General features: G+C 42.8%; 1 protein-coding gene across 2 annotated transcripts in view; it reads right to left on the reverse strand.

Moving 5' to 3' along the window:
- Positions 1 to 11,812, reverse strand: part of ABHD2 (abhydrolase domain containing 2, acylglycerol lipase) — a 48,585-nt gene extending 36,773 nt beyond the window's left edge. The window contains exons 1-3 of one of the 2 annotated variants that reach the window (XM_044438621.1): positions 11,674 to 11,812; positions 4,488 to 4,568; positions 125 to 326 (exon numbers count right to left, since the gene is read on the reverse strand). In XM_044438621.1, the coding sequence (XP_044294556.1) occupies positions 125 to 318 (194 nt within the window). In that variant the 5' untranslated portion in view covers positions 319 to 326; positions 4,488 to 4,568; positions 11,674 to 11,812. Of the gene's footprint in view, positions 1 to 124; positions 327 to 4,487; positions 11,640 to 11,673 lie in introns of those variants that run through there. The other variant, XM_044438624.1, reaches the window with a different exon arrangement.
- Positions 11,813 to 12,452: the final 640 nt, after the last annotated feature.

The raw sequence follows: 12,452 nt of genomic DNA on the forward strand, positions 1-12,452 counted from the left end.
GGTACTGTTAACCATGTTATCTCACCATACATTGCCTTCCAAAGACAGTATATTATCTTATGTGTAACATAATAGACTTAGTATATGAATATTTGAAGGTATTTTATGTTGGTTTACTACTTACTCTTTGGTTAGAAGAGGGCATGACTTCAACAGGAAGCGGGACAAAGGGGTATCCTGGTATATGAGCTCAGGAGGGGCGGTTGGACTCTTCAGATTCAAGCAGCGGACAATAATGTAGAGAACAGCAGCTACAGCAGCTAGCTTCACCCCGTCAAATACTGCCGGCAGTTCAGGGGTGTCCATCAGGGAATTCATCTTGAAATCTGAGTAAGAAAAAAATCCTTGAAAAACTATTCTCAGCTGCCAAGGAACACTTCCAAAGTAGGGCAACAGGTCTTTTGCTAAGTTCAGAGTTAGAAATGCTCTCAAGTGAGAATACCATTCATAAAAAAACCAGCTAAGGGCAAGTTCATACAAAACTGATTATTCAATTTAGCTTTAGAACCGTCTATATATTCAAGAAGTCTCATGGTTTTACACCAGGAAGCCCTAGAAGACAGCCCTTATCATGGACTTTTACCTCTGTATTAACAATTAAAGACAAGACGGTTTAGAGAGCAACTGTAAAGCACCACAATTAGCCACTCCAGCAGAACTGCCCAGAATTCTGTTTTTCATGCTGTGCTAAAACAGTGCAGGATATTTATTCCAGCAACACAACAATAAACTGAAGCTCAATCCAGACAAGACGGAGGTCCTGTTGGTGGGTGGCTCGGGCTTCGGGGTGGGGGACTTGGGCCTTGTCCTAAATGGGGTTGCACTCCCTCTAAGGGACAGGGTCTGCAGCTTGGGAGTGCTCCTCGACCCTGAGCTGTCACTGGAAGCTCAGGTGATGGCGGTGGCGAGGAGCGCTTTCCTTCAGCTGTTTCATCAGCTGCGCCCCTACCTGGAGTACGACTGCCTGGTGACAGTGACACACGCGCTGGTGACTTCCCGTCTTGACTTCTGTAACGCGCTCTACGTGGGGCTACCTTTGAAGACGATCCGGATACTTCAATTGGTGCAAAATAGAGCTGCCAGATTGCTGACGGGGACTGGGCGTTGTTCTCATACAACCCCAGTTCTCCGTCAGCTTCACTGGCTCCCCATTGAAGTCCGGGTCCAATTCAAGGTGTTGGTTATGACCTATAAAGCCCTTAATGGCTTGGGACCTGGTTACCTAAAGGAACGTCTGCGTCCATATATGCCCTCCCACCCCCTACGATCGGCAGCGGATGCCCTTCTCCGGGAATCCTCTGTGAATGATATTAGTCTTGGTTAATAAATAACTCCAAGCACGGGATTGGGACCTGGATTTTGGAAGTGGTTAACGCTTCTCTGAGGGAGGGTCGAGTGCCTGCCCCTTTAAAGGAGGCGGTAATACGACTGGTCCTGAAGAAAGCGTCACTGGATCCAGAGATGGCCACTAACTATAGACCTGTGGCCAACATCCCGTTTCTGGGCAAGGTGTTGGAGCGAGTGGTGGCAGGACAACTCCAAGCACTCTTGGATGAAACTGATTATCTGGATCCTTTTCAGTCCGGCTTCAGACCCGGGTACAGTACTGAATCTGCCTTGGTCGCCCTGTATGACGACCTGTGCAGGGAGAAGGACAGGGGGAGTACATCCCTGTTGGTTCTTCTGGACCTCTCGGCGGCTTTCGATACCATCGACCATGGTATCCTTCTGGATAGACTTGCGGGATTGGGGGTTGGAGGCACTGCTTTGCAGTGGTTCCGCTCCTATCTCGACGGTCGATTCCAGAAGGTAATGCTGGGGGACCATGTCTCTACGTCATGGCAGCTATGCCATGGGGTACCACAGGGCTCCATTCTATCCCCTCTGCTATTTAACATCTATATGAAACCGCTGGGAGAGGTCATCAGGAGGTGTGGGCTGCGGAATCATCAATATGCTGATGATACCCAGCTTTACCTCTCATTCTCCACTAATCCAGGTGAGGCAGTGGCTGTGCTGAACCGGTGCTTGGCCGAGGTAAGGGAATGGATGAGGGCCAATAAACTGAAACTCAACCCAGACAAGACGGAGGTCCTGTTGGTTGGCGGATTGGGTTTCGGAGAGGGTGGATTTGATCTGGTCCTGAATGGTGCAACACTCCCTCTTAGGGATAAGGTCCGCAGCTTAGGAGTACTCCTCGACCCGGAGCTTTCTTTGGAAGCTCAGGTGACAGCGGTAGCGAGGAACGCCTTCCTTCAGCTTCGGCTGATTAATCAACTGCGCCCCTACCTGGAGTACGACTGCCTGGCGACGGTGACACACGCGCTGGTGACTTCCCGCCTAGACTTCTGTAACGCGCTTTACGTGGGGCTTCCCCTGAAGACAGTCCGAACACTTCAATTGGTGCAAAATAGAGCTGCCAGGTTGCTGACGGGGACGGGGCGTTATGCTCACATGACTCCAGTCCTCCATCAGCTTCACTGGCTTCCCATTGAAGCCCGGGCCCAATTCAAGTTGTTGATTATGACCTACAAAGCCCTAAACGGCTTGGGTCCTGGCTACCTGAACGAGCGCTTATGTCCGTATATGCCCGACCGCCCTTTGAGATCTGCGGGAGAGTCCCTTCTCCGGGAACCCTCCATGAAAGAAATTAGGAGAGTAAGTACCCGGAGGAGGGCTTTCTCTGTGGTGGCGCCCAACCTATGGAATTCACTCCCCAAAGAGGTCCGCCTGGCACCGTCGTTACTGGTTTTTCGGCGCCAGGTAAAGACCTTTTTATTTAAACATCATTTCAATTGTTAAAACATATGATCTGGCCTGGGCAACTTCTTCTTCCTTCTCTTTCTCCTCCTATATTTTTATTTTATACTGATAATTTTAATTTTGTATTTGTAAATCAATGTATTCTTTGTATTTTTATATTTAATGGTAATTTATTATGTACTATTGTATTTCAATGTATTTTATCATGTTGTAAGCCGCCCCGAGGTTTCGGCAAGGGGCGGCATAGAAATGTTATAATAATAATAATAATAATAATAATAATAATAATAATAATAATAATAGTAGGGTGAGTACCCGGAGGAGGGCCTTCTCTGCGGTGGCGCCCCACCTATGGAATGCGCTCCTCAGAGAGGTCTGCCTGGCACCATCATTATTTGCTTTTCAGCGCCAGGCGAAGACCTTTTTATTTAAAAGTTATTTTAACTGTTATTTATTATTATTGTATTTATAGATTTTAATATATATAGCCAAGATGGTACCAGTTTTTAAATTATTAATTGTAGTTTTTATGAATGTTGTGAGCTGCCCTGAGGCTTTGTTGCGATGAGGCGGCATAGAAGTGTTTCAAATAAATAAATATTTTTTTAAAAAAATTGAAAACTATTAGTTGTTCCATCAATACTGTCAGAGACAGTAGAAGAGAGAGAAAGAATTCTGGTAGCTATTCTCAACAGAAAATAAACTACAATAAGATGTAACACCACCAACTCCAGTTAAAGGAGGCTATTAAATCAGAGGATTTGAGTCCAATATATATTTACACTTTTTTTTTTTTTTTTGCAAAACACTGGTAGAGGTTTATGGAAGGCAGGGGCATTGAGAATGTCTCAGGATAAATCCATTCTGAGCAAATCTACTGGGTTGTCTTAATCCTTTCCACTGGACATAAGCATTCTGTATCATGGGAAAGGATATGCTTATACTCATTAGTTAAGTAATAGTAAGGTATTAGTAAAATAATAAGTTAGTAAAGCTTGTTAGTAAACTAGATTTTCATCAGTAGTCACCCGATCCATTTGGGTGTGATGCAGTGGTTAAGAGTGTGGAACTGGGACTCAGGAGATCTGGGTTCTAGTCCCCCATCAGTCATAGAGTTCACTGGGTAACTTCGGGCAAGTCACAAACTCTTGGCCCAACCTACCTCACAGGGTAGTTGTTGTAAGAATAAGATGGGGACAAGAAAGAGGAGAATTATGTAAGCTGTCTTAAGTTCCTTGGAAGGAAAAAGAGGAATGTAAGTATAATAAATAAATATAAATCAGGTTACCAGTTTAAGCCTTCAAAATTTCTCTAGAACTGTTATTTTGGGAATTGTTAAAACAAAAGTGATGACAATTCAATGAAGCAAGATGGAAGGAAAATGTACCATCTGTTTCAGATCTACTTCTGTGCAGTGCAGTATGGATTCCACTAATACTTTTTTTTGACAATTTTGCTAACCTAATGACTCCTGGTGCTAACATAGTGTTCTGCAGTAATTAAGAACGAGACTGTAAGAAATATACAGACTAAGCATACAGATGAGCTTTCCTTAACTTTCAACTCTGGTTTGGTCTCTGCTTAGCAAGAAAAGCACTACTAGCATATTTACATACTGAAACTTTAGTACTCTTCTGCTTGGAATGTTCAGCAACTATTTGCAGGATGTTCGGGGTAGTCTTTGACACCTCTCAAACAATATATTCAAACCAAATAAAACGCACCTGTGTGGTGTGCCACTTATTCTTAAATACGGGAAACTCAGGAATCTTCTACACAAATATTTTGTCCAAGTCAAAGTTACTCTATAAAACACAAACAGATTATACATCATTTCATTTGAAAAAGTCATGATCCAACAAAGTACAATACAATACAGATATCCATAGATATCCATTTCCAGCTCAGGGGTGAATATAATTTCCACGAAACTCTCAAGAGCTGTGTTTTACTCTTGGACATGGAAGAAAGCAAAAGACAAAAAGGATCGGGGCAAAAAAACACAAAAATCCCCACATAGTACAGTTTAGAGATCTTAGAGTTAGTAACTAGGCCTTAGGAGATGCATTCCAACCTTTCAGAAGAGTATAAGACCTGCACAAAAGCAGGAAAACCACCAAACCATGGCAGATTTGGGGGAAAGGGATTAGAATTCCAGGTCTGAAGTTCTTTAGTCCTGTTACAGAGCACAAAAGTCACCTGAAAATCCAGAGGACTATCTTAGGCTTACTAATCAAGTGCAAAACAACTACACAGAGGTTACCTGAAGATGATCCACAGAAGCCATGGTGAGAAGCATTTGCACACTTACACTACCCTGCTGGTTGCATAGCCATGAAATCTCACCAGAGATTCAGGTGCCCCACAGTCCTTGAGATCTTAAGAAAATGATCTCCCCTTTTCCATTTTGTCACTGACTCTATGTCCAGGTCCTTGCTTACTCTTAAAAAAGATTGTGAGGATTATGCCTTTCTCATTGAGACATTTCCAATAGCAGAGTGAGATGTGGCTATGGTCAGACTCCTCCCACTCTAACATCCAAGGAAAAGAACTGAGAGGAAGCAGTTATACATCACTACATTTTGCCAGAAGGGGAAAGTAGGGCCCAGTCTAGTACACCAAAAGCGTCTCAGTGAATAGATAAAAAGTTTGCCCACCCCCCCGCAAAAAAGGGGGAAATTGCATCATTAAGGCAGCTTTTCTTGCTTTTATTACTCCAGTTTCTCTGATAAGACTACAATACTTTATGATCTATCCCCACCCACTGCTCACCCACTCATATTCAAGGGAGAAGAAAGAATGTAGTGCATTGGACAACTAGATAACTTACAAGGCGGGGTGAAATATTTTAACTCAAGCAACACCCTCACTCATATCTGCCAAAACAGGGTTCAGAAATGCAACTGTCCAGGGTACAATCCACATATATGCTGTCAGCTATTGGGTCAATATATTAAAGAACTTTGTTCATCACTACAATAGAGTTACATATAACAGATTTTATCTATCAGTATTATTACACTGCATTTATATCCATGCTTTTTTTTCCTTTTGCAAGGAATCCAAGGTGGTTTACATCAGTGGTTTTCAATCTTTCCACAGCTGGGCATCAGTAAAAACAGAAAAACCAACTCAAGGACAACTGAGGCAGAAACAAAAAGCTATTTTTTCCCTCCCTGTCTCCCCTGGTGCACCCCCCACAAACATGATCCCAACCAAGGAAGAGGTGGTGGAGAACAGCCAAGAGCCTTATTTATATCTTTTTCCTTCCAAAGAACTCAAAACAGCTTCCATACTTCTCCACCCCTCCTCTCAATCAACCCTGTGAAGTAAGTTGGACTGAGAGTCTGTGACTGACCAAAGTCACCCAGTGAGCTCCATGGCTGAGTGGGGACTAGAACCCAGATCACCTGAGTCCCAGTCCCGTACTCTTAACAACCATGGCAAGAATTAATCTGATCTTTGTCTGAAGTAATCTATGAGGGCAGCCATCACCACATCATGTGGTACCAAATTCCATGACATAACTTCACTGCATTAAATAGCACTCCATATTATCTGTCCTCAGTCTCCAATCATTCAGTTTTATTGGGTGGCCCTAGAGAGTCCACTATTATGAGACACAGAAAAGCTTCTCCTAAAAAGGCAGTTTTATACACCTCTATAATACCCCCACACCCTTCATTTCCCCCTTTTCCAACCTAAAATGTTCCAAATATAGTCTTTCCACTTCAGGAAGTTATTATTCTGGTTGCTCTTTTCTGCAACTTTTCCAGCTCTATTATTTGAATCATGGTGGCCAGAACTGAAAATGGCGTGGCTGTATCACAGATTGATGCATGGGCAGTTCTTTTAGGTTCTTTCCCTTTTTTAATTTTCAGTACCTTTCCTAATGAGCCCTAGCATGGAACTTAACTTCTTCACAGCTGTCACATATCTGGTCAGTGTTTTCACCATAACTCCAAGATTCTTTTTCTTAGTCACTGCCAGTTCAGATACCATAATTACATTAAGTTTTTTTTCCCCCTCAGTGACCAGTACCTTACATTTGACTTACTCAGAGCTCCATGGTACATACCCAAGATTTAAAGAATATACAATAGATGTTGGCATCAAACATTGTGTGTAAAATCATGTTACTACTTCGGAAAGAGTATGGTAGGCCTCTATTGGCAATTCAATGACAGCTAACAGTCTACAAGTAGACAGGAAATGCTGTAGATTCAAACTACTGAAGATGTATAATCTGCATATTGCAATAGGTGATGCCAAGTTGTTGATTCTATGCTCATGATGATCAGCTGACAATTAAACCACCTGTTTTAGGTCTTATTGTATCCTATAACACCAGGGAAAAATAGTGGTTTGGCTTCATATTACACATCTGACAAGAATTTGTATGACTTCGTATGAGTGAGTGTGGGTTCTAGTTCTGTAAGATATTCAGCACAAGAGATAGATGGCATAATGGGAACTCAGGAGGTATCACATTCAGCACCACTTATTTAAAATAAAAATGCTTCAAAAGGTTTAAGAGAACATTTCCAGGAGTACTTGTAGTCCCTTTTCTCTGAAACAATTCAGCAGAGTTACTGTGGTGCTCTGTCCAGAGTTTAACCATACAGTCATTGGTTTAGTAGGTCCGCGACTGCTGTTTTAACACTGGCAGTAGCTAAACAAGCAAGGAATACTCTGTGCTTGGGTTGTTTACTATGACATACAAATCAAGAACTCTGGCTTACTGAAGAAAAGACAAGCCAGATTTGAAAGCCAGAGTTAGCACACTTGCTCATTTTAAAAATTCCTGGATAGATGTGACAGGCATATTGTCAACTAACAAATACACAGAACCCACTGAAATCCTCAGACAAATTTTTCCTCTTACTGTTTGGGGCTGATGGTTTTATGCAAATAAATACTTTAAATGCATCCAATGGCTTAGGAATACCCCATAGAATTAAAAATAAAACAACCAAAACTATTCTGCACTCACTTCTGAGTGCTTGTCTAATCGAACAGTACAGCAATTTTTAAAAAATCAACTTTAATAGCAGACCTTTCCTGCCTTCTATATTACAATCTGCTTGGCAAATCTACTTTGAAAGTTATTTGCTTTTTGGCTTGAGGAACTGTTTATATGTGTGTGTGTGTGTGTGTGTGTGTGTGTGTGTCTAATACATGAAACTAGTATAGTGCTTTTTGGGGTTCCACTTTGGGGAAGGAGGAATGAAGAGTCCAGCTGCTCACTTATTTAAAATGACCCATCTTAAAATAAGCTTACCTTTTTTTCTCATTTTCAAATAAAACCTTGGTTGATTTCTAGAAGCTGTTAGCCTAACTTGCACTCCACAGTTCCAAATTCTAGTCTGAGCCTGGGCACCTCACCCAATTCATACATCATTCTTTGCAGACCCACACAACATTCTCATAAGCAAATGACTCTGCATAATCTTGATAACTAGGTGATCTGCATTTCTATTGTACATGCTGGACAGGAAATCAACATGCACCTCTGTACAATTAAAATGCAAAGAATGTTAGTCACAGGGCAGACCAAGCTGCTAATAGTGCTGTTAAGTACCCATTTTGTATTTGTTAATTCTTACCACTGTCTTATTTGTAACTGTTTAGGCAATGTAACTTTTAAAGTATATTTCTGAAAATAATCACCCAAGTTTTCATACAAAGTCATAATGGTTCCCGTAATCTCTACCACATTAGTTTAGAAAACCACTGGAAGAATGCTGAGAGTCAGAATTTGAAAATTATGTTAAACTCCTCTGTTAACACTTCACCTCCATTCACTTTTCACTTAAAATTAGTATTTATCCACAGTCAACATTTTCAAAGTACAATAAGAAATTTTACATGCATTTCTGAAAGTTACTCCAAAAGCAAAGCCCCCTCTTCCAATCAGTATGTCAAGTACCAATCAAACCCTCAGAAAATTTATAATTTGATACAAAAAAGTAGCAAGAGGAGTACCAACAATGAAATACAGTAGATGCTACAGATCAAGACTTGTAGGGAAAACCCATCTATTAGGAATCATTATAATATTTTGATTAGAACAAGATATAAACCTACAATGTTTGCCAAAGCCTTTGCAGTTTCTACAGTTACAGTTCTGTACTTCAATTTTCTACCTGAGACCACAGATCACCTATGTATGAGCATGTGAATCTCACTTGGGGATGAACAGTGCCACGTATTTATTTTAGCAGATAGGTATTCTGAAAGTATACACAGTTCTGCGCAGATGCAAGATACAATTTACAGTGCATTAATTTATCCATACAAACCTTAGAAGGTTACGACACCAATGAAAAAATAATAAATCAAAAGCAGGAAGTGAGAACAATCTATATAGCTGTAACAGTGCTATAGGCGTGCCACCAAAAGAGTTCACCACCCAACAGAAATATTACATTTAGAACATGATTAATTGCTGAGGGCCATAAGGAGGTTGCTTGACAACACTATAAAAACAAGTAGCAAAAGATAGGAAAATGTGCTCAGCTTTGACTGTTTCTGCATGGATTGAGAATAGACATTAAAAAAAAATAAGTTTTTTTCTTTTATAGCATATAATGACATCAAATTCCCTATTTTGTTTGGTCAGGTTACTGACTTCTAAAATATCATTAAATAACAGGTCTATGTTACCCCTGTGACATGAGAGAAGAGCATGAAATTAAAAAAAAGGCATACATCTATACAGTAACACCTACAAAACACATTAAGATGACAATTTGATGAGGGCTAATAACAAATATTAAATATTGAACCAAGAACATTGGAGCAACACCTTCTGCAGGTTGCACATCTCCCAAAAAAATAGCTGTAGATGTAAATTACAAGGGAAATCTTAGGCAATCAAGAAATAAGGAATATACATAATGTGTACTGTTAAGAATCACAGAGCTGGAAGGTCACCTAGTCCAACTGTGTGCCAACACAGGGGATCTGCATCTGCAGTCCTGAGACCCCTCCAGTCTCTGCTTAAAAACCTCTAGCAAAGGAAAAACCACCATCTTCTGAGCAAGTATACTCTATACCATCTTCCTGAAATCCCGTTTCTTGCCATTTAAACTCACTGATTTGGGTTCTATCATCTGAGGCAACAGATAACAAATCTGCATCATCTGTCAGACAGCCCTTCAAATATTTACTTGTTAGGTCATCTTTGCGAATGGCTAATATATACCTTTCTAATATTCTCCTTCCCTGATAGGGACACAGGAAAGGTGGACAACTGCACTTCCCACATAAAGGGCAGTAAGCACAAAGCTGTTCACAAAATAGTTTGAGAGAAGTGGGTGAGAGCAGCTGAATCCTCAAAAGCATTAGCAGCAAAAAGAAATCACTAAAATGTGTGTAACAGAAATGTAGGCTAGAAAGTTGCATGTGAAAGGATTTGAATGGGCAGGGGGATGAATTTCATAAAAACTCTTTAACCAGCAAAAGAAATGAAAAAATGGGGGGGGTCAGAAACCCCCCATCACACACCTTGAAGGAGACCCCCAGTCCATAAGAATGTAAGGATAATCTGAAAGCAGCCAAAACCCCAGGTAGAAATGGAAACAGCAGTGAGGTGTGGCATAGTTCTTTGACCTAAACCAACCCAGGAAAATAAGCAAGTCCTTGAAATGGGTGAAAGGGGAAACAGAAAAGGAAGTAAAGAATCTACACCATCACTGACTTATTGGGCCATTGTGGAAAGAAGAACCGGGATACACCTCTTTCTCCTTATACAGCAGAACACACTGATCAGTTCTGAAAAGCATCTGTGTAAATGCTCTTTAAATGTCTCTTTTTGGTAATTCGATCTTGATTATATTCCAGGACAGGCCTCTGAATCTTAATGTGAATCTTACTTGGACTTTACCCTGCAAACAAATGGAATTAAAGAGTACAACAAACATGGGAGGTCAAAGCATTCATGCCTTGTCTATGAATTTCCCAGAACATGTGGGTGGTCCTGTTGAAAACAGGATGCTGATCTAGATAAACCTTTAGGAGGATGGGGTGGGTGTTTTAATGCTCCCTCTGTGCACTCAAGTGTTACTGACATTTCTTCCCCCTTTCAAATTTGAAGTGATGCACTTGATCTCAGTGTTGTATCATAGGAGGCCAAAACAGAGATGTGCCTTTCACTACTTGCTTATCACAAGTAGTATATTAAATTAATATTCAAATTGTTAAAAGGTAAGGGGCAGTGGCCCAGAGAAAGAGAGATGAAAAGCTCTCATAACCTGTTCTTCCTTCTTGTGAGAAAGACCGCGTACAACCCTAACTTTAAAATGTGTTTAAAACAGACATTTATGTCAGTCGTTTCTATCGATCTAGTAGCTTATTCTAAATGCTTTAGCTGTTTAAATTGCTTCAGATTTTGAATATTTTAAAAATTTGCATTGCAACCCCCCAGAGAACTTCAGCTACTGGATATCAATTCTTCAATTTATAAAAATAGCGAGAGGGAAGTTGAGAACGAGGGAAAGGTGGCCGCAGAATCCAAGGCGACAAATATTCAGGACGGCCTCTCCCCTGCAGGGAGCAAAGGACGGCCACCCGGGACGTGACCGTGAGAGAGACGGCAGGCAGAGCGGGCAGGCGAGGGAAGGAGAGGTGAATGGACCAAGGGCAGAAAATCGCTCCTCGTGTTAATGGATGACGGCGGAAGCGGGGAGCTTCGCCAAGACAGGAGGGGGATTCAACGGGGAGGCCGCGCTCCTCCCAGCCATCTACTCCCGGCCTGCCATTCCTCCTGGTCCCTCGGGAGGAAAAGGAGAGACGACCACCAGACCCTGAGGAGCGGGCGTCGCCTAGCTAGGGCCCGGCTTAGGAGCTTCCTCCCAACTTCCTCCCAGCTCTCTTCGCCGCAGGCCCCTGCCCAAATTTTCGCCTCACCTGCGTAGGCCCAGCCCGGGCGCTCCCGCCAGTTCCTGCCCTGACAGCGACTCCCATCGAGATGCGCCGCCACGGACACACTCGCATGCCCAGCCCGGCACCCGGCTGCCCCCTCCCTCTCTCCGCCGCCGGCTATGTCATCCTATTGGCTCTGGCGCCTGCCACTCTGTGCCGTCCACCGAGGAGCGATTGGCTCGCCGAAGCCTGCCTCTCACCACAGGGAAAAAAACAGTACCGGTGGAAAGAAGAGGGAGGGCTTTAAGGTGGTTAAGAAGGCAGCGGCGCCTCCTGCGCCAGCTCGGCGAAGAGGAAAAGCAGTCAACTATTGGTTCCTTATGACGCAGTTGGGTGGGGCTACGAGGCGCCATTGGTTCAGGTGGAATGCCAGCCAAGAATGAAAGGCGATGTGATTCGCGTTGAGGGACGGGGGTGGGGAATTGCAGAAGGGGCGTGAAGGGGATGGCGGCGGGGCGGGGCGGGCCGTGGGGGTGCTCACGTGGGGTTGCAGGTGAGCTCGCCGGCCTGTGCCTCCAGGTGCCATTTTAGTTTAATTCATTGTTGCCTCCGGTTATCAGCGGAACAGCGTGCCCTCGATGACATGTCTCCCAGCCCGGGGGAAATTGCCGCTCTTCCTGAGCAAACACGGATTGCCACAGTTTGCAGGAAAAACAAACGCTGTTTTCGCAGTATCCATATGTCGCAACAGCCAAAACAAAAACCCACGACAAAGAGGCTTTTGTTACTTTAAAGTGTAACAAAAAAGCCGTTTTTAAAATGGT

This window comes from Varanus komodoensis, unplaced genomic scaffold (assembly GCF_004798865.1).
Source record: "Varanus komodoensis strain SLA01 unplaced genomic scaffold, ASM479886v1 scaffold33, whole genome shotgun sequence".
Taxonomy (NCBI): Eukaryota; Metazoa; Chordata; class Lepidosauria; order Squamata; family Varanidae; genus Varanus; species Varanus komodoensis.